This window comes from Bemisia tabaci, chromosome 10 (genome assembly GCF_918797505.1).
Source record: "Bemisia tabaci chromosome 10, PGI_BMITA_v3".
NCBI lineage: Eukaryota > Metazoa > Arthropoda > Insecta > Hemiptera > Aleyrodidae > Bemisia > Bemisia tabaci.
In genome coordinates this window covers 3,442,223-3,464,032 of record NC_092802.1, presented here as the reverse complement: position 1 = coordinate 3,464,032, position 21,810 = coordinate 3,442,223, and the positions used below count along the sequence as shown (strand labels likewise).

Genomic DNA, 21,810 nt, shown 5'->3' with positions numbered 1-21,810 from the left:
GAAAAGAAAATGTACATCTGACAACCTCATATATAGGCAATAGGCAAGAGAAGTTCTTACATCAAAGGGCACTGTTGCCAAATAAAATTATATTGTTTTACAAGTTTGTTTTTAATAAAAATTTGATACACTTATAGCAATGAGACAACATCGCATTAATGATGCTAGATGCACTTTTAGGTTAGAAAGTTGAGAGTGGTTTTGAGGTTATCGAAAAAACATATTTAGAAACGTTAGGAAAGTTTCTGTCCTGTATCAAATAACTTACAATGAGTACCGCTATCTAACTGTGTTTTAATCAAATTCCTCCATCTAACTTTTAAAAGCGCCATCCAAAAGTTCGCTCCTCACCGTTTAGCTGAATTGAATTACTATAACAGTTCACATTTAGGATTTAGGGTATGTACGAGAAACTATTTATTTACCTTTAGTTTTAAGCAATTTTGAAAGCGTGTCCTTCATGAACTCAGCTAAATGTGCTCTCTGACGTCTCATTAGCATCATTCTTATAAGTATACCGTTCTCATGCAATAACTTTTCATCTTCCAGACCCTAGACATGGCTGGCGATGAAGTCGCATTGTCAGCTGAAATAGGCATTGGCCCAGCCACCTATCAGATTTGAACTTTCCACAATAATAATACTGGTTTTTCAAGAACTAACTCATTTCTTACCCCTCTAGTACCCAGAAGTAAATTTTTTGTATTGCTTCCATTTTTCAGAGAAATTTTCATCAGTTCTCTCTATTTTGCATATCGGCGGCGGAAGCCCGCAATCACATATCTTGTTTGCAGTGTCTGAAAATCTCTGCCTCTGTGTTATTTTTTAAAGGGGAACAAATTGAAATCATTCCTTGATGTTTTTGCAGGATTTTCTTTGCACAGCGAAGTTTTAAGGCAGTTTTACGGAATTGCCGTTAAGTAGTTTTCCGTTTAAAAAATAAGGTATGACAGTAAGTCTGCGACATCGCAAACCGAGTTATGTGATTGCGGTCTTACGCCGTCGATATGTATCATCTAATGGCCCTGCACACAAAACCTAGAGTTTTGGCACTTTCAAAATTTCATCAAGTAAGTATTTCTGTTATAAACAACCTGTCAGCATGAAGAGCCTCAAAACCGAAGTTATATGTGCAGATTGTAGGAGAAAAAGAGGCTGACAAGTGAATTTATTTGTCAGTATTTTTTAACACACTTTCCGAAAGAAATGTTGGTTCCTGGGGGCTGATCATTGAAATTGATAGACAAAGCGATAGATAAAGAAGACATGAGGAGCAGGAGGGATCCTATTGGTGGAAGCAGGTGGTTCCAATGAACAAGGGAGGTTGGTAATAGCCCAACTAACGGCAACCCATGAGAGATCCTGTAGTTAGTCCATCATTTTCCCCCTTGGTCTGTAACAACTACCCATATCAGCCAATTGGGTCGCTCCATGTTCCCTATGTCTTCTATGTCTATCAATTTGTCTATCAATTTCAAAAATCAGCCTGCTGAGTGGCTCTTCTTTCCTCACTTGCTGTTCTCCAACTGGGATGTCCAGATGGATGTGCCAACTGCTGAAGAACTAAAAGCCTCGCACATCTCACTCAATGGCAATGCCGTGTCTCTATAAGATGGTTGGTGCAATAGTGCCATTAAATTCATCTGTAAACTCTGCTTTTCTTGGAATTGGCCTGTCGGATGTTTGATCGAAAAGCTCATTCTGCTCGGGAAGTAAAGAAGAGCATTTTATTAATTAATTATTTAATTTACTCGACATCGAGCCCTTCACCTTAAAGTGCATGGACTTACAGTCTGACGACTTACCTTCCTAAAAATTGCAAGAAAAGTGCACTTTAAAAACTAAACGAAAAAGAGAGCAAATCTGATTAGGAAACTGTTGCACAATTGAGACGATTTCATTGCTGGAAACTTAAATTGAATATTTAAAATCATGAATGTCTCTAAAAAAATTGTTTTGATTAGTTCTCTAATTAAATAATAAAATAATATAGGAAGTCTTCATTGTTGCAAACTAGACAGGTGGTGTCCGAGTCAAGCCATCGTTATCCACCTCGTTTTGTAAAGGTTCACATTTGGTTTCACCTCCTGTTCTTCTTTCGTCTCACCATAGATTTAGCCCAATGTATCCTAGGATGAATATTAAAATTCGGCTTTATTTTCCTGTTTCAGTAATCGTACTCCTTTGCCTGAGAATCAAATAGGTGTTTCACTTTCTTTTGTATCTAAAAAGATTTTCCTCTCCTCCAACATGGCTGAATGCTCAACGATTCAAATTAAGAAAGAGATCAAAACAGAACCGATCGATGAAGATGACGACGCATTTGTTGTCTGCGACAGCAATGACTCGGATCAAAAGCCCAACGGTGACCTACAGCCCACTGTGCGTGTGGATGTGAAATGTGAGATGAACAATGATCTCGACACAATCATTAAAATGAGTGAAAGTCTGCGGGGAAAACTTCAAGGAAAACTTCAAGGAATCACCTCAGCAAAGATTAAACCAGTAGAGCCAGAACCTGCTCCAATTGCAGAAGTGAAAACTGAAGTCACTGATAATTGCATTGTTGTCATTAACAAGAACCCAGAAATAGATGATCTTCTGGAAAATGAAGAGGGAATTTATTTTGAGTGTGACATTTGTCTCATGAGATTCCAGTCACAATTCACTTTGAACACCCATAAACAGGTACCTATTATTTTTGCAGTTAATCAACTTGCCAAACAATGGCACATAGGTATTGCGTCAGATGAGTTTTTAGTCGTTTAATTTTGCCAAACTGATTGTGATAGACGCACAAGTTGTATAGACAGTAGGTTGGAAATGTAGCCAACGTGCGTTAAAATCCAGAAAACTGGCAGTCTCAATACAGAGGGAAAAAGGTCATTCTAGCACAATTTTCCCTCAAAGAGATACGCTATTCGGTGCAACACAACCATTTGCCTTCCTGTATGGTCTTAACTAGTGTTGCACCAAACAGCATATCTTATTGGGGTAAAATTGTGCTCGAATGAGCTTTTCCCCTCTACATTGAGGTTTCCAGTTTTCTGGATTTTAACGCGCGGTGGTTCCATTTGGTGCTTTTTATTGTTGGTTTACTTTTGACTGTTATGCACAGTAGACCAATTTTCGCGTCTGCTCTCGTGGGCATCGTTGCCTGCGGTCAATCCTTGATAGCCAGTGGAAGACTGCAACGCAGTCGCTCGCAAACCGAAAGTGAACAACTGCCAATTTATCTGATGCGAGTTCTACCAAAGGTGCAGAAAGTTCTTGGCCTTCCATTTTTCTGCTGGCCCTACCATTTTAAAATTCCCTCAGTTATCTGTTCAATTTTTTTCTATTTGCTTTTTCATATTTTATAAAATTAAAACAATGCTGGAAACAAGGGTTTTAGGTGCAAACTTACTTTGATGATTCTCAAAATTGTAGAACTTTTTCTTTTGTAACTGTACCTCATTCGGTGGCAAACCGTTTCAATTCCTTGTAATGATCCGTCTCCAAAGTTATACTTTCGCATTTTAATCAAGGTTGGCAAAAATGGTTTCCTTATTCAGGGCTGGCCATGACTACAACCCTGAATAAATGGGATGTTCTAGAAGACTAATCAAATTGTAGTAATCCCTCAGCTTCAAATAAATTTGGCACAATCAAATAATAATTGAAAATTGATCAAAATACTTAGATTTTCCACTTGTTAAAATTTCATATTTCTCTCACTGATGCCTCTTCACATGATGCAGTAACTGATAGCCAGGGGTGCACATTTTACTATGCTTCCACAATTTCGCGCGATAAGCTTTTCCTCTTCCACAAAAAATTTCCACAATTTCGTGACTCCTTCCACAAAAAGTGATTACCTTTTTTTTGTTTCGGTGAAAAATATGAGATTCAAAGTGAAGAGCGAGAAAAGAAATGAAAAGAAAGAAAGAAAGAAAAAAAATTTCCACAAAATTTGGGACGCTTCCACATTTTCACGCGATACTTTATCGCGTGATCGCGCTTCCGAAAATCGGGAAGGCCTTCCACAATTTCACGCGATAATTTATCGCGTGATCTAGTATATTGTGCACCCCTGCTGATAGCTATGATGAGTAATTCGCTTTAATTTCTTCTATTTCATGACTTTTCCCTTTCTCTTCTTTTTTTAGGTGCGTCACAATTCCGGAGAATTCAGATGCGATCTGTGCGGTGTTGTCTGTGAAACGAGTCGCAAGTATATTGACCATCGGCTCTTACACTTCGCTCCATCAAACAAAATGAAAGGAACTTGTCAAGAGCTACATCCAAACGGATCCATGATGAGGTGGCTCATCTCGTATAATCAGGAGCTTGATCAGTTCGAATGTGATACTTGCTTTCTGAAATTTGAGGGCATCGATAGTCTTGCCTCGCACAAACTCACGCACTTGCCTGACTTGAGCTTTTCGTGCAGACAGTGCAAGCAGAAATTCAGAACAAGACAATTCCGGGATCACCATGTTGATAACAAGCACAGGCACGCGAGGTTCACGTGTAAAGTTTGCCATCAAGTTTTGTCAAACAAGCATAATCTTGCTCGGCATATGATTTACCACTCATCAAAGCGGTACTACCAGTGTGCAACATGCTGCGAGTTGTTTAAGAGAAAATGCGAAATTGAAGACCATGTTCAGGCAACCGGTCATTAGTAACTGTTTCAAGATAGTCTCTGCACAAATATCTATAGTTCGGTAAGAATTCTGACAGTAATGATTTAATAATAGTGAAAGGGGAACCAGTGTTGTCACAGTCGGAGAAAACTGGGAAATGTCAGGGGAAACCTGAAAACGCCGAGAAAATTGACGAAAGTGTTCGGGTTAAATTCTTAAGTCATCTTTATTTACTTTCTATAATAGGATTGACATTTCTAACAACAAATTTTGCCTGAAAATTATTTCAAATTTTGTCTTTTAAATCATCCGGCATTTTTTCGGTTGTCTGGGAATTTCATTTTCGAAATTCTGTGGCAGCCCTGGGGAAGTTTCTTCCTACTATCATTAGTTTTAATCATTGATAAAAGAACGTCCCTGAGTATCTTCAATGACTTTTGTAGAAATTTCTGTATAAAATTTGTATTTTTAAATAGATGCCTCCTAGTGCATATTACAAGACTGAATCTTGTAGTCCCCTCTCAGCTCTACATCAATTGAAGAATTTAATGCATAGAGGATTGGCAGTATGTGGTGGTGAATGTGAATTTTGCTATTTTATGTGCGTTTGCCGCGGTATGCCGTGCGGGTTATGTGCTGCAGGGTGTCCAGCATGCAGGAAAACAGAGAAAATCAGAGAGACCGAAAAAAATCAAAGAATGAAAATATTTTGCTAAACATCTGAGACAATATCATAAAGTATGTATTTTCCAGTTGAACGGCTCACAATACTGAAAAATAAACACTTAAGTTTTAGCCTGTGAAACAAATTTGTGCCCAAACATAGAAAATCTACCTAAAACTTGCTGAGTACTAAGTGTCTAAGTATTTTCCAGGAAAATCTGACCAGCCTAACTGAGCCCCTGTATCGCTGGTGACATATTTTGAAGCAGCCACCACATTTCTATGTTCATAGGAGCGAAGTTTCAGATTTTAAATGATAAAGGTATCAGTTTTTTAATTAGTGGACTCGAGAGTTTTTTTTTTTTTTTTTTTTGAAAAGAGTATCTTTAAAGAGTAATTTTTTTTAATTTTATCCGAGAAGTTGATGAATCATTTATGCATTGTTACGCGAAAGGCTCTTTTCAATTTTCAATGTTTGCACTGCATTTGATTTATGATGATTTCCTTGTTACAAATCCTTCAACAACATGGATTTTTCTTTCACGCTGCCCTACGCTAGGCTTTGCAAGCAGCCTATCCTGTGGATTGTTCATGATGCTTGCGTTCTGTGGTAGTCATTGTAGGACGTTTGGCAGAGCATCAAATATAATGCAATACTTCCATCCTATTCCATCAAAATTCTATTGTTGAGAAAATGTCAATTAAGGAAAGTGATTTTTGAAAATCACGAAATTTACAACAGACCAGCAAAAGGCTCTGTTTCTAATGAGAAAACTTGCTGGGATGACATTCTAGGGTGTAAATCATTTGAAAAAATCAAACTGATGAATCATGAATGTAAAATCGTTCCTTAACGTTTGTAGTCACACAGATTAGGACATTTTGAAAGTCATCAGTATCATTAATTGAAAAAAGCTGCACCCTAATGAAGTCTTCATAAGGCTCAAGTCTGTGTTTGAAATTGCCCCATAGCCGTACGATGTTTTTCTCATGGCATAATGTCCCTTTGTTTTGCGATAAAAGCATGTGTATTGAGGCCTTTTCAGCTCATCATAATTCTTGACCGTGCAATAAGCCCTACATTTTCCCCTCTACAGTAAGTTAAATATTACCAAATATATAAGCGTTTTCTATACTAGGACTATTTTTCTATTCAAAATACTATGATTGATTTCCAAATCATGTAGACCAAATCATCCCTCCAAATTACTTTGAGAAATCATTATTTTTAGTTAGTGTATCTGTTTGCATAAGTATCATGTATTGTTTGTCTAAGTTTGTTATTCATTTTATATCCCTTTAATTGCATTTTCAAAACTTTATTTGACGTTGTAAGTTGTTGTTTTATTGACCATGAAAGTTTGTTTATCATGTTGTCAACCCAAAAGATTTGATGAAATCTCTTTGGTTTTAAAAGTTTATACAGGCCGTCAAGTCATTCAATAGTTTTCATTCTAAATTTTTTATCGTATGATTTAATCTGACCCTGCTGCATCTAGAACTTGTATTATGATAAAATATGCGAAAATGAATAATTTTGAACACCTCCTATTATTCCTAAACTCATTTTCTAAAGTTGAAAATCGAAGTACAAAACATTCATCACATGTTCTTTGAATAACAGGAAGGAAAATTAGTTAAAATCATTTCATATTGTTTTATTGCTGTCAAAATTAGGAAAATTTTCTGTTATATGTTCAACCGTACCAACACGAAAATACCTTAACTAAGCAATAAATTAAGTACAAAATAAGTTATAAGTTGGTCACACTCCTCACATGACTCTTGACAAGAAAGCGGTCTATCATAGAATCATCAGTATATCGTAAACATTGATGCTAAGTTTGTTCAGGGTTTGGCTCAAACCTGGCCCAGCGCAGAGCTGTGGCTTCAAGTTAATAGTTGGTTGGGACCCCAAAAAGTCTAATTCTGTTCATTAATGCAAGGCTCATATTTTTTTTTTTTTTTTTTAAATAAATTATTGCTCAGGAAAATACGGAGAATTCGCTCTGCAGAGTTCATTAATTCATATCTGTAAATTACCTCTGACTTGCAATAATTTCTTGTGACAAGAAAATAAAATTTGTGGTGCTTTTAATGCCTTAAAATATATTTTATTTAAAGTTACATCCGCAATTTAAGAATCAATTTATCATCGGTTATTCTGTTTTTATAATCAAAGTGAAGATAATTTTTCAACTTGAGATTTTTATGGAAAAAGAAGGTGCAGTATGAGTTGCGTATTGTTGTACATGGCAAAGGGATCAGTCTCATTTAGTGGGGATGAGTTGTATCCCCAAACTTTCAAGAGAAACTGTCAATTTTGTTTGCTTTCTGCTTTTTCAAGTGCACTTACCTGAATAATATGAAAAACTGATACATGTTTTTTATTGTTAATATTGTAAATGTAGATTTATTTTCAGAATAAAATGACTATCATTTTCAAAATAGTTTAAGAAGTTTTTTTTGTTTTTGATGTGCTTGATGACACCACTTTCAGATTTTTAAAGGGAATTTAAAATCAATGAAAGAAATTTTGGGGATGTCAGCCCTTGACAAACTCTGGCAAGACCTAGAAATTTCAAATCCTGACAACTCATTTTTTAATTCCTTTGAAGAAACATTTGGCATGAAAGAACACCATTGCATTCGTTTTAATTTAAATACTCTTAGTTTTCCTATGGAAATAACATACGTTAACTGCTCAAAAGACAAATTTTAAATTAACAAGAATCTGAGCCCAAGAGAAATTTTCAATGCAGTTGCATTTTCAACAGTAAAGCTTTTAGAAGTCTAGCTTCGTAGGTCACAGTGTTTTTGCCGTTGTGGAAGTTTGAATTCCCGACAATGATTGGGGTTGACGTCAGCACCTCACGACCGTACACTGTAAAAAAATAACCACATCTTTGAGTGTTCTGCAATCCAAATTAGCAACAAATACATGAAAAAATAATACCTGGATATAAAATGTAAATGTATCATCTCATTGAGAGATCAATTCTTCAATAAGCTTGTTTTGAGAAAAAATTTGATCCTTCATCAATATATATATATTTATGCAAAAAAAAAAAAGAAAAAACAAATTAATGATATTGAATTTAATCATTATGTTTATAATGATTGAATAAATTGAGTCTCATAGCATTCCATTTATATCAATATCAAGAAGCTGCAGAATTGCATATCTCGGTGTGCAACATTGCAGACTGCCTGTGATATTTCATTTTCTGAGAAGAAAAATACTAAACATCATTTTTTGGAAACCTCAGTGATATTTTCTTCTATGTAAAGAATATTCTATGAAAATTTCAAGCCATGACGTTGGTTCAGTCTCCTCTTAAAAGTAGGAGTGAGAATTTCAAAACACCGCAATCGAAATAAGTATTTTTGCAATTTTACCATCAACTTGTTCCGTTTTTTGGGGCATTACTCTTTTCATTGAATAAAAGAGGTCAACATTTTGCAGGCAAGAAAAATGTTAAGCGCCCGTATTTTTGTACCAATTTGAGACATCATTCCTCTTTTAAAAAATTGCCGACCATAATTTTTCATCTGTGTATTTTTGTGAAGGTCATGAGTTTACAACACATTTTAACCGACAAAACATTGGAAACAAAAGCAAGAAGAGTCATTCTCTAAGAACTGCATGTCTCATTCTTTAGTCTTTATCTAATTTTACACAAATCAATTGCCAAAGTGCAAAACCACATATCTCCATAGCAATGTTTCAAAATTCCCACTCGAGTTTTATTTTTTTGAAGAAATACAAGTCAACCCCATGGCTTGAAATTAATAAAGAATATTCTATTGACAGAGAAGAAAAATCAAGGGAGTTTTCAAAAATTATTGTGACTCAAAGAAAAAATAAAGTATGGTAGAAGGTCTGCAGCGTAACAAGCAAACATACGTGGTTTCACACTTGCACCATCAAAATAATTATATTGTGCCAATTTTGGGCGATTTCACGAATATATAATATTAGATTGTGTCTTAAAGTCGTCCATTTCGGAGCCTCTTAAACTGTTATGACCAATTGGACTGCATTTTGCAATTTGGAACTATAAATTCTGGCCCAGTTTAAAGAAAACGTATGTGCCCCTATGTATGTATGTGTAGTTTCCCTATGTAAATAAGTGTTTTTTCACATGAGCCAGAATTTATAGTTCCAAATTGCAAAATGCAGTCCAATTTAATGTCATGAGATGTTAAATGCTTATGTCATCTGTTAAGCGAACCTCCTGATAAATTATTGAAAATTATTTGCAGAATTTTCCTGAAAGAGAAAAAACACTGAGGAATAAAGAGTACACTTACATTCGCATTGCTCTAGAAACATGAGGCATTCTTGATAGAAAGCATCACGCGTTACGATCATATTTTTTGCTAGATTTTCGATCAATGAGAGCATGCACCTTTTTGCGTAAAACCTGAAAGCGTGGAATGAATTTATTTAGCAAATAGTGAAAACATGAATCCTGAGATTTACATTACCCTCTCAGATCCATGATGATTATTTGTCATTAGGTACTTCGATTACAAAAGGAAATTAATTTTCTGAAATTAATGACATTGCTTCCCAGAAGAAGTGACGTAACTCCATTCCAAGGTTACAAAATTAATTGAAACAAATCAATGTTTTTTCAAGAAAGTAACTTTGCAATTTCTGACTAAAATTGTGCTGATATTTTTCATGTGGGGAAAATTAGTGAAGGTTTCAGCTAGAGCCGTACAACGGTGTCTCAGAAAAATACAATACTTGATTCAGAATGTTACAACGTTGAAATACAGTTAGATGCTTTTGTCTGGGAATCAATACTATGACAAATGAAGGCATTATGAAAAACTTCAAGTTTGATATGAATAAAATTTTGCAAGTTCTTCGATCATTGAAAGGAAAGGTTCTATTTCCATTAAATATCTCTCTGCCACTCACTTCAGGAAGCTAAGAAATTAGTCCTAAAAAATCATGTAAGAGGCAATAAATCACGTATTTTACTTCAAAAAGTAATTTACTTCTTCACATACGGTATTTAAGCAAGACAAGGGAAAATTTGGATCAGAGACTCAATATTTTTTCAGAAATAAAAGTTCTGCTTCGAAACATCAAGGCTCCATCTTGACTGCGTTCGAATGATTTTCCTCTCAAAAGAAATATTTTCAAAACATTACAGAATCAATACTTACCAAGTATCTGTTCCAAGTTTTTTATTATACGGCTCTAAACTTTTGATGAGTCTTGAGATTCCAAATTCATAGTTTCCCTTTGCACAATACAATGTCCTAAAAAACAAAAAAATTGAGGATTCATTATAAAAGACCTGAATTCTGAATTGTTCGATAGTTTCTCATATTGTTGATCCTTCTAAATCACATGATTTAGTTGGTGCTTAAAAAGCTAAAAATCCATTCATCATAATAATTTAAGCATCTTCATTGAAAATGCGGGTTTTTTGTACAAATCTAGGGTGTCCACAGACTTAATAGAAAAAAGTTTCCTTATATCGTTAGGTTTTCCCTAGGCAAAATTATCAAAATTCTCTAATTTAACACATCGACAATTAGTACATGTGGGAATGAAAATGGAGATTTTACATTGTTTTGTTCTCTGCCTCGAAAAATTTGCTGCCTGCTGTCAAAGCACCAGTAATACTCACCTAAATTTGGCTCTGGACTTCATATTCTATGTTATGTTATACATGAAGCTTATCGACTAGCCAACCTAATTGATTACATGTTGAAAACTGTACTCACATTTTTTAAAAGAAAGAGTTAAGGATGTCACAATGAAAATTCAGAAACACACAGGCAAGCGCTTTCAACACAGCATGTCGATACTTTTCACCTGCTTCTTTGTTTTTACACAAAAACTAACCGAAATGTCTCTGAAATTTTCTGTAAATATTTTTACATTGTGAAAAAATTCACAGAAAACACCACAAAAACTGTTACTTATTTGTATGTCGTAAAAATTAAGAGAGAAGATTCCCAATGCCATGATTGAAAATGACACATTTTTCAACCTTAGCCATCGAGACATAGTTACCATGCGCCGATAGACAATACTATGATAAAAACTGAAAACTCAGAGAATCATTGAACTTATAATAAAGCGTCTCTTACCCAATCACTAAATTAACGATGCAGAGGTGATAAACTTTTTTCTTGGGTTCTTCATACGCTAATCTTTCCTCTTCTTTCTCTATTTTCCTCATCAGTTCCTCCGCCTCTTCATTTTGTGCTGTCATAATGTACGACACACACAGATTTGCGAGAACAACAGCACTTACTTTCAAAATCTGAAAAAGCAACCATAATCCGTTGAAAAGATACACTAACACAATTTGTTGGACAGAGCCTGTTTCCACTCCTTCAGTTAGGAATCAAACAGATGAGAATGCATGTCCTTTTCATTTTTCTTTCTTATGAAGCAAAACAGAATAATTTTATTTGCAGTGTAGTAACTACCGAGATCATAAAATCCATCATTGCATCAGATATCAGAAAGGAATGCTTACATTGGAGTAATACTTCTTGACCAGTGGCTCATAGAATCCAGTTGCCTCTTTGAATTTGTTGTCCTGCATGAAAAGAACATGCCCTACGTGTAACCGCCATGTGTCATTTTCTTTGCAAAATTCCACTGATTTGTGAAAAATTTTCTCCACCTGGTTGTAGTTCTCTTTGTCCCAAAAGATTTTTGCTTGAGCCATCATTACCGGAATGTACCTGCAATGAAGTTTAAAGTAATAACAGTAATTTTAACTTCGTATGAACCATAGCCGTACAGATTTTAAATTAACAACTTGTCTCCCTCACAAACAAGAGCATATTACTTTACCCTTCGATTCTTGGGAGACTTGAATTCCTCATCACAACCCTGGGCATAATGGGTCTGTCACACACAAGAGATACAGCCAACTGAATTCACTTTCAGAAGGTAAATTTGCTTGAAAATTACGATGAGCGCATCAAAAAAGTCTAATATCTACGGAAAAACGACCCAAGTCCTGTCGGGCAATTTTCTGTCTCTCTGGCACACTTAAGCGTGCCGCCTGGCTGTTTTCTGTCTCTCTCGCACATGCAAGCAACCCGCCAGGCGATTTTCTGTCTCTCTCGCACACTTAAGCGTGCCGCCTGGCTGTTTTCTGTCTCTCTCGCACACTTAAGGGTGCTGCCTGGCTACTTTCTGTCTCTCTCGCATACATAAGCGAGCCGTCTGGCTATTTTCTGTCTCTCTCACACACTTAAGCGTGCCACCTGGCTATTTTCTGTCTCTCTCGCACACTTAAGCGTGCCGCCTGGCTGTTTTCTGTCTCTCTCGCACATGCAAGCAACCCGCCAGGCAATTTTCTGTCTCTCTCCCACACTTAAGCGTGCCGCCTGGCTGTTTTCTGTCTCTCTCGCACACTTAAGGGTGCCGCCTGGCTACTTTCTGTCTCTCTCGCATACATAAGCAAGCCGCCTGGCTATCTTCTGTCTCTTTCGCGCACTTAAGCGTGTTGCATGGCTATTTTCTGTCTCTCTCGCACACTAATGTTGTTTTTTTTCATAAACTCCAGTGTGAGCAGGTCCATGTGCAGGCGCGCATTATCCTGATGCAACATTTAGGAGTCTTAAATATATATGGCCTTTTTTTGGCAATGTGCTGCTGTACCATTGTCGAAACGGAGCAGTAGTACTCTTTGTTCACTGTTTGACTTTCAGATACAAAATGTTTGATTCCTCATATAACTAAAAATCCTGGAGGGGGTCTCTTGGCAAGTCATTTTCAAAACCCCATTTCTCAGTCACTATTTAACCTAAAGAGCTAATATTGGTCTCGTTGTTCAAGTAATTAAGCTGACTTTAAGCACACATAAACTGTAGATCAATAGTTACTTGTGTTTGCTTAAAAACTGAATGTGCAAAACTTTTTCAACGCTCTATGTAAGTTATAAGAACCACTTTTTTACTTGTTCAAATTTGTCCCATTCAAAGCAGTGGATAATTAGGCAGTATTTATTAAAATACAATAATTTTAAAATGAAAAATCATTTAAACCAATGCAATTTTGTCAATTTAAAAATAATTGAAAGCAGTAAAACTTACTGCTTAAGGACTTACTTGAGCAGTGTAACTTACTTGTCCAGTAAATCATCATATTCTACTAAAAGTTTTTTCAATGTCCCATTATCCTGACCCATCTTCGCTTCTTGAACCTGCTTTGATAGCTTCCGCATTTGTTCTGCTAGTTTCGACGCCATTTCATCAAACCTCCTGTAGGCCTCCTCAGGCGCAGTTTGCTGAGTGATCAAGGCATCAATGAACTTATACAGATACTGTAACAATTTTAAAACGTTGCAACAATAAAACGGTGAGGAAATATATGAAGAAGAACATATGCGTAAACATAAGATGAAGATATTTTAATTTATTCTTTAATCATTATATTGAAGCAAGTTCCTTTGAGTGTAGAATTACTTAATTTTCTTCTGAATTATGAAAGTTTTTTCAAACATCATGCGACATAAAATTCTGTAGAAAGCAAAGACGCAAAAAAATTCAAAACTACACAAGTAATACGGTAAATAGTGACATCTTTTGTTAGTTTGTAAAGCCTAGTTTTAGGCTTATTTCGTCCGCTTTTATGCTGAGAAGTGATGGCATATGTTAGCATTGCGATTTTGCAAAATCTTTTGAAACTACTCACGTTTTAAACAAAACATTATCTCTTGGCTTGCTTTTCGTTTAGTATTGCTCATTAACAAAGCGAAAAAGTATCAGAAATTTTCAAGGAAATTGATGATCACAGTTCACTCGAGATGGAATAAAATAGTTGAGGAATTTTTGCAGAGGTGCAAACAACACTTGACTGGCCAACCGGCCGGTCGCAAGAGAAATTTGAAGACAACTAGAGAGAGGGACAAAATATGAAGGCAGAGGGCATTCAGGTTTTCAGGATTTTTATTTTTTAAATTTTAGTGTTCTTCCTTCATATCGACGGTGTAAGTCGGCAATCACATAACTCTTTTGCGGTGTCTGAAAATCTCCGCCGCCGCTATGTTATTTTTTTAAAGGAGAACAAATTGACATCATTCCTTGAAGTTTATGCAGAATTTCCTTCGAACAGAGAAGTAAATCACGGCAGTTTTAAAGAATTGCCATTGAGTAGTTTTCCGTTTAAAAAACAAAGTATGACAGGAAATCTGCGATGTTGCAATCCGAGTTATGTGATTGCCGACTTACATCGTCGATATGGATGCACCACTTTTTGAAAGAAACCATTCAATGTATTGGTTTTGAAGAGGACATTGCTAAACCCGTTACTTTTTGCAATGTAAATTTTATGACGCGCTGAATCATAAATAGTCCTAAGAGAATAGTGAAGGACGCAATCTTGCGCGGACAGCAATGTGACAGATACCTCAAAAAGTGTAGAGGCAAAGAACTTTTTGAACCCCTGGCTTTTTGAGACACTGTAGTTCTGATATACCACCCTCTGTGGCAGTGAATGAAATCTAAGATTCCTTAAGGAGTTAGTGCTGTTGCGGATGGTTAAATACACAAATTTTGAAATGCTCACCGGGGAAAGATGCGTGGCAGTTAAATGACTATTCTCAGCAAGAACGTCTGCAGCTAAATTATGGCAGTCAAATTTGCAATAAAGCAGGAGGATGTTTGGAAGAGTTTCTGGGGGAAGAGGATTTTGGTGAAGGAGGAACTGGAGTTTCTCATAACCCTCGTTTGGTCGTTCGTCGATGTTCACCAGGGCTTGGTTGTGCAAAGTTACTGCGTCTAGTTCTTCCTCAAAGCGAGGCGGCATGTCAGTAATTGCCTCTTTTGCGCTGTCAACTAAAACCATGCAAGAACACTATATTAACTGATAAAATATAACTAGCCTAAGATAGAAGATTTTCACTCCGTAGATGGGTTCCAAAAACGTTGATACAACATTAAGTTTGTCATACAGACAAATTAACACTTCGACAATGTTCTCGTAACTACTTGCATACAGGTAATGATTACTAGCTTACAGCAGTGCATTTTTAGAGAATGAGAGAAGGAACTGAAGTTCTCCTCTTACAGTCCTGAAAAATACCTGGCTGAATACTTCTAAGTCCCAGCTTCAGTTTTGTGAATATTAGTAAAGACAAAAGAACGGAACTACAATCTTCTGAATTAAGATTCAAATGAAATTAGATCAACTACCTTTTATCCTGGATGAAATGGACCATTTATGGAGGACAGTGACTTGTCACCAACTTGACAAAAATTGCTGATGGGGATGTTTTGCATACATGTACAAAGATCCTTTTTTCCCAGAAATCAAAAATCAAAATAGAGGAATCGGAAAGGAGAATAAAAACCTACTTGAAAATAAGTGAGAAAAAAAATGAAAAATTATATGGTTTCTTTCTATCAGTGAAAATCATATGGCTGCCACCTTTTTCGTTTGGAGGCTTTCCAGTGTTGTCGAGTTTAGACTTTGTCCGGAGGTGGCTACCGCCACCCATGATCTCTGATAAAACACAATATGGAATTTAGAGTTTACTCAAAATAATATTCAAATGTAAAATTAAGATTTCTTTGAAGAGTAAAAAGACTTAATGGTAACTTACAATTTTTCAGATGATATTCAATGGCTGCTTTGAGATTGAATGCTTCTATCAGAGCAGTTTCATGAAGAGTGGTGGTGTTTCCAACGCTGCGCATTTGAATTCCCTCTGTGATCATTCCAACACTGAGTTCTGGATGTTCTCGAATTCCGCGTTCTATGATATCCGCTAGTAGAGAGAAGTAAAAACACACTTCCTCATTACTTGGGTCATATTAGCAGCAAATGTCAAAGACATTTACTGTAGGCACAGGTGCTTCATTGCAAAAAAAAAAAAAAAACAAAATTCAGTCAATTTAGTGCTATAATTCCATTTAGGCACGGAGGTCATTGAAATAAAAACTTAAGAATCTACAATTGTGCCTAGAATAATACCATGCATAGAATAAAAGGATGTCTGTTTGTGTCTTTTACTTTCCTGTCAAAATTTGGTACAACAGCGATAAATAAATCACAAAAATACATGCAACTTAGATTAAGTACAGATGAATTTTACTGCTGATAAAATAATTTATAAATAAGGGCCTTATATTAAATATGGTGAATTTAACTTTGAAAGTGGAACAGGTCTGGAATAAAAATAGTCGATTTGGGAGGTTTTTTCTTGAGGTTTTACTATTATCACCTTAGACCTTGTCCCTTCAAAAAGAAACCTCAGAATTCTTTTTCAGAAGAGAAACTAAACAAAGAAAGCGAGTTTGCCATCAAAATTCTTTGCTTTGATGCTTCAATTTTAAACTTTAAGGTCTCATACTGCAGCCAAACAAAAGAAATAGATTAAAAAATGAATCTGCAACTTCTCCTGAAAAAAAAATTCTCCAAAAGAGAATTGTGCATGAGTTTTAGTGAATGTGTCTTACTTTCATCGATTTTTATGGTTTAAACGTTAGTGAAACTTCAATCAAAACGAATTCAATTCACTGGAGGGTGCATCTGAAGTTCACAAATTTGAACTTCTTGAATTGTAACATCATTAAGAACATAAACGGTGCACATGATAATTATGTATAAAGTACCGATATGCTTCAAGGCTAGGGTAAATTCCTTTAGCCTGTAATAACAGAGAGCTAAATTGTATGAGAGATGATGACTATAGCCAGCAACCGCCATTCCAGCGGAAAATTTTTGTAATGCTTCTTCATAGAGTCCTTCCTGCAATCAACAGAAGTTGTTCACGTTACTCGCAGCATTCAGAGCACCAAACAAACATTATCAACATGTTATATCGGGCATCTGTTGGTTGTCAGAAACTAATAAAAACTGCCAGGAAGCTGACATCGACAAACTAATGCCGAACTGGAGGCGAGCAAGTGACTGGGTGCAAAATTTGGAGGAAGAATTAATGGTCCCTGCTTTGAGACATTCTCAATCACTCACTAAAGTTCACGCAAGGTCATCCAGCAGAATAGGAAATAATTAGTGCTCATGCGCTAATAAACAAACTGTATGTCTACGTATCGATGACAAAAGTGCGAAACCACAAATCGATGACAAAAAAGCGAAACCACAAATCGCTGTTTGTGACGTTGCAGGCTTCCTATCATACTTTACTGTTTCTTGGGAAAATGAATCAACATAATTTTTTAAGCACTTCCTGGATTTTTCTTCTCTAATAGCAGAATATTCTGTATAACTTTTAAGCTATAAAGATGGCTTGTTTCTCTTCAAAAAAAAAGAAGAAGAAGAAGAAGAAGAAGTAGGAGCGGAGATTTGGAAACACCACAATGGTGATACATTTTTTTGCATATTTTTTTTGCAGATGTGCATTTACTGTTACCTTTCAGAATGGAAATGTAAACAATTATAGCTATGAATAACAGAATAATAATGTCTCAACAGGATAAAGACATATAATTTTGAGGAGAGAAACAAATGTTGCGCGCACAAAGGATTTTAGGAGTAGAAAAAGAAGAAGATATAGGTGCAGAGCACCATGTTCATTTTTACAAAGTTAATTAAAATTAAAATCAAAGATGGAGATACATGGTATTGCACTTTTGCCATCAATATATCAAAATCTACTTTGAAGGTGGAGAGTTAGCTTAGGAAAGCTCAGTTTTTACATCTTCAATAATTATCTACATTCGTCCTTAGGTTGCAAGTTTTTAAAACTCCAGGCTCCTATTATCCCCTTCCAAAATTGCATTGATGCTACAATTTGAAATATTGACTTGTGACACTTCCTGATTAAAGTCGTCATTTCTGTTTTTTTACCTTGTAAAGCAAACAGCCGTAATTGATGACAGTATCTGGATCTTCAGGGTCGCAACTTTCCAAAAGGGCTCTGGCCGCTGGAAGGTCCTCCTCGCTATATTTGATAGCAGCTCTTAGTTTGTTTACCTATGAAAAAGTCAACATAAAAGTATAAGATTCGACCATTTTTTTCCTGATAGCATTAAGAAATAAACACCTGGATTCACTTGAGGTGAGCTAGAAGAATCATCTACCTACTCTGGAATTTCACCAAATTGTGGTTGTAAATTTGATTGGCAGATTGTTGTTCAAGTTCCTACAGATATGGTGGTAACATAACAGCAAAGAGCTACTAGAATCAAAATTACTACTCTGACAATTTCTGAGGAAAAAAATAATAATTAATTATTATATCCTTGATGTATTCTTATCCCTCCTCTTCTCTGCATGATAACCTCCAGGAAAATATTCCTCCACGCGCAAGGGTCCCTTTCCTAATAGCACACCTTGTAAATAACTCAGAGATTTTTTATGAGAATGAAAACAGTAAATAAAAAAGCTTGTAAAGATGAGTCGTACATATGGTCAGAGTTCAAGAATTGTACATAGACAATTTGTGATCAAAGAAGTAAAGAGAAGTAATTTGTATTTCTTATGTATTTTTCTTGTAAAAAAAATACTTCTGTTTATGGTCTGTTTAACAAATTTGTGTTCAATATTTTGTATTGTAAATTTGATGTCTTTGATGCGTCTGTCTTTAAGCTATAAAAACCTATTTTATCATGATGAAGAGAGAGTTGAAATGAAGAACAAAAGTGACCTTATTGGAATAAGAGCTATCATCTATTGCGTGTGTCATCTTCAGGGCTTCATGAAAGAGGTTAGCTTGGTACAAGGACTGTGCATAGTATAGCTTGTAGTCCACTTCTTCCGGGTGCAAAAGCATCAGTTGTTCGTAGCAATTGGCAGCACTTACGAAGTCTTGTGAGTAGAAATATGAGTGTCCAAGTAACGAAAGAGCGGCACGAGACTGTTGAATAATCATTCCAGCAAATTGAGCGACAAGGCGAAAATGAGTGAACAAATTTTCAAATTTCAGACGGAGATTAGGGTTAAAACTAAGAATGTGGAACAAAGCTGAACATTTGAACAGTCAAGTGATTGGGTTGTAATATTTCTGAGCCACTCCATGAAGAGTCCTTTCAGAATAGTTTATCCACTATTTGAAGGGGAAAGAAAATTCAATATCACGATTCCTATATCGACAGTGGAACTTCCAGGACTCTAAAGACTCCAAGGACCTTAATGGTCCCAAATGGGAGTTAGCTTAGACAATTTAGAAAAAGGTAATTGTAGAAATCTCTGAACTTCCTTTACGCAAGATTGTTATGCTGATACTTACATTTTGGTTTGATTCTAAGATCATGGTCAAAAATGGAATAACTTCACTGTACTGCTGATTTTTGACCTGGGAAAAAGGAAGACATCAATTACTATCACCATTTTGAGAGGGTGAGCACTAGAAATTTTCTGTTCAGAAAATGGTAAATAAAAAAATTTAGTAACTGATAGACCCAAAATGAACCCGAGATTCAGCACCAACAATGAGAACAATATTGAATGAATGAATGAATAATTTTCATTTTCATATAGAAGTACAACAAACAAATTTTTACAAAGGAAAACACTACCAGGAGCAAAAAGAACTTATGGAGCAGGTTTAACAGCCACAACTTACAAACAGAACATTAGAAATAGAACGATTGAACAAACAAACATCAAAACTTTCCCTAAACTGGGGTAGGTGATTCCACCTGGAACTGAGAAAAAGATAATTTAACATACATATGTAAAAATCTCGGCAGATTTTGAATTTGTAGCGAAAAAAGGATGATAGCCCCTGCGTATAAGCCTAAAGAATCATTCTAAACCAAAATATGGGCAGAAGTTAGAGAAATGAAAGGAGATAGCGTTAGGAAAAATACTTCGCGCTTAATACAGCTATCGGTTTCTTTATTGGATGCGAGGTGTAATTCCTAGCACTATTCTGATTTCACTTCTCTAAATTTTGCCAATTTTTAGGTCTAAAATGATTTTTTAGGCTCATACACAGGGGTTATCATCCATCATTTGGCTACAAATTCCAAATCTGCCAAGATTTTTGACCTAACCGGTGCGATATATCGCATGCCAGTTCAACGACGTCACTTGAGCTTGACGAAAAACAAGGGACAAGCAGTAGAGCTCATCGAAATTAGGCGCATTAAAGATTGAAGATTTCAACGGACGGATAAGTTTTAGGTAATTTAAGCAACATTTTGATAGCTAGCTTTTGCATTTATATAAAACGATTTAGCGAATTTACAGTTGCTCCACATTAAATGGCAATGCAGTGGGATAGTTTAGACTGGAAAAGGGACAAGCAAATTATTCGGAGTGCATCCACAGGCAAAAATCTTCAAATAAATATGAAAGGAATCCATCTGAATCTGCCCATGCGCTGTGAATTGAAATGCCTCAATAGAATAGCCACGAATGTGCATCACCTTCATCCCCTCTCCGTATCTTCGCAATAGACCACTAGACAAGGTACGAATTTCAGCATTCTGATACATGTTTCCTGACTAAAATTTCACGGAGAACACGATACGCACAACGAAAATTACCGAAATTAACTCCTTACGAAGATATTTGATGATTCTTGATGCGTGAATTGAAACCACCCGCTCATGAAAACTCAATGCTATACGTGATTCACATCACGTGCTAAACGTTATCATCAACGTCTCAGCAATATATATATCTGGCAACCTCAGTCCTGACGCTTTGGCTCAGCTATAGCGAATTGCTTATAGTTTGAACAACACATGGTGGGAAATGAACATTGCTCGATTGAGAAGCTTGCTGAAACCGTTGTAGTGCGCGATTTGACTCACGTAGAGCTTTGAGTTTCTTGTGAGCGGGCAGTTCAAATTCCTTCTAACTAATGTGAAATAAAAACGTTAATATCTTCGCTAAGAGTTGGTTTCAATAACTTTTGTTGCGCGAATCGTACTCTACGTGAAATTTTGGTTCAGAAACATGTATTAGAATGCAAAAATTCGTACCCTGTCTAGTGGTCCATTAATATGATTTCATAAGTAATGTTCAGATTGCTGGATCATTTGTATTCCACCTCCATCCAAACCATTTTTTTATGTTAAAAGGGTTGTAAAGTGTGAGTTACTTACCAGAGTGTATATTGTCTTTGTGAAGTCTCCCTCTTTCGTATGATTTGCTCCGAAAGACATAATTAACTTTGATACATTGAGTGTAAGCCTTGACTAAAAGAAGGAGCACTTCGTACAGCATTTGCTAGATGAGGAACACATTATTTACTGACAAAGATTGGTGATAAGAAAAAGCTAACGAGAGAGATCAAAGTGAAATTGAGCTGAAATAAATTGAGCTTTACATCCAAGATACTTGATTTTTTCAACTTTACATCATCATGATCACCCTTCTAAATTTTTTGTGATAGCAAACCAACAAAAAAACACGATGACAGTCAGTAAACGAACAAAACATAATAAACACGCGGTTGTCATGCAGCTCCAGTGATGTGTAAATTTCAAATCATTTTATACTAATTTTTTTCCCCCTCTTCTCACTTCGGAACTTTTTCCATGCGTTTTTCTCGTGTAGGAGGTATGAAAAAATTTAAATTAAGATATAAAATGAGAAGTATATAAT

At 35.9% G+C, this 21,810-nt stretch overlaps 2 protein-coding genes across 4 annotated transcripts; one reads left to right on the top strand and one right to left on the bottom strand.

Moving 5' to 3' along the window:
* The first annotated feature begins 162 nt into the window (after positions 1-162).
* LOC109038059 (uncharacterized) lies at positions 163-7,741 on the top strand. 2 transcript variants are annotated; one of them, XM_019052995.2, is made up of 4 exons: positions 163-399; positions 2,172-2,688; positions 4,149-4,709; positions 5,504-7,741. In XM_019052995.2, exons 2-3 carry the CDS (start codon positions 2,251-2,253, stop codon positions 4,665-4,667), a joined length of 957 nt encoding a protein of 318 aa, XP_018908540.2. In that variant the 5' UTR covers positions 163-399; positions 2,172-2,250; the 3' UTR covers positions 4,668-4,709; positions 5,504-7,741. The 2 variants fall into 2 exon arrangements, with proteins under 2 accessions (XP_018908540.2, XP_018908539.2); XM_019052994.2 differs by having other exon boundaries at positions 4,149-7,741.
* Ttc30 (tetratricopeptide repeat domain 30) lies at positions 7,404-21,606 on the bottom strand. Of its 2 annotated transcripts, XM_019052992.2 has the most exons (13): positions 21,309-21,604; positions 19,481-19,546; positions 18,899-19,108; positions 18,100-18,225; positions 16,902-17,037; positions 15,890-16,054; positions 14,854-15,122; positions 13,413-13,609; positions 11,807-12,017; positions 11,412-11,587; positions 10,476-10,571; positions 9,606-9,718; positions 7,404-8,175 (listed from the first exon to the last, which is right to left on the bottom strand). In XM_019052992.2, the coding sequence occupies exons 1-13, from the start codon at positions 21,366-21,368 to the stop codon at positions 8,045-8,047; spliced, it is 1,956 nt and encodes a 651-aa protein (XP_018908537.1). In that variant the 5' UTR covers positions 21,369-21,604; the 3' UTR covers positions 7,404-8,044. The 2 variants fall into 2 exon arrangements, with proteins under 2 accessions (XP_018908537.1, XP_018908538.1); XM_019052993.2 differs by lacking the exon at positions 18,899-19,108 and having other exon boundaries at positions 21,309-21,606.
* Between the last annotated feature and the right edge of the window lie 204 nt (positions 21,607-21,810).

Coding starts and splice junctions, on each gene's coding strand:
- LOC109038059 (XM_019052995.2), top strand. CDS start 2,251: ATGGCTGAATGCTCAACGATTCAAATTAAGAAAGAGATCAAAACAGAA. Junction 2,689..4,148: donor CTTTGAACACCCATAAACAG/GTACCTATTATT, acceptor TTCTTTTTTTAG/GTGCGTCACAATTCCGGAGA.
- Ttc30 (XM_019052992.2), bottom strand. CDS start 21,368: ATGTCTTTCGGAGCAAATCATACGAAAGAGGGAGACTTCACAAAGACA. Junction 16,055..16,901: donor CCTAGCCTTGAAGCATATCG/GTACTTTATACA, acceptor TCTCTCTACTAG/CGGATATCATAGAACGCGGA. Junction 12,018..13,412: donor TATGATGATTTACTGGACAA/GTAAGTTACACT, acceptor ACTTCATTGCAG/GTACATTCCGGTAATGATGG.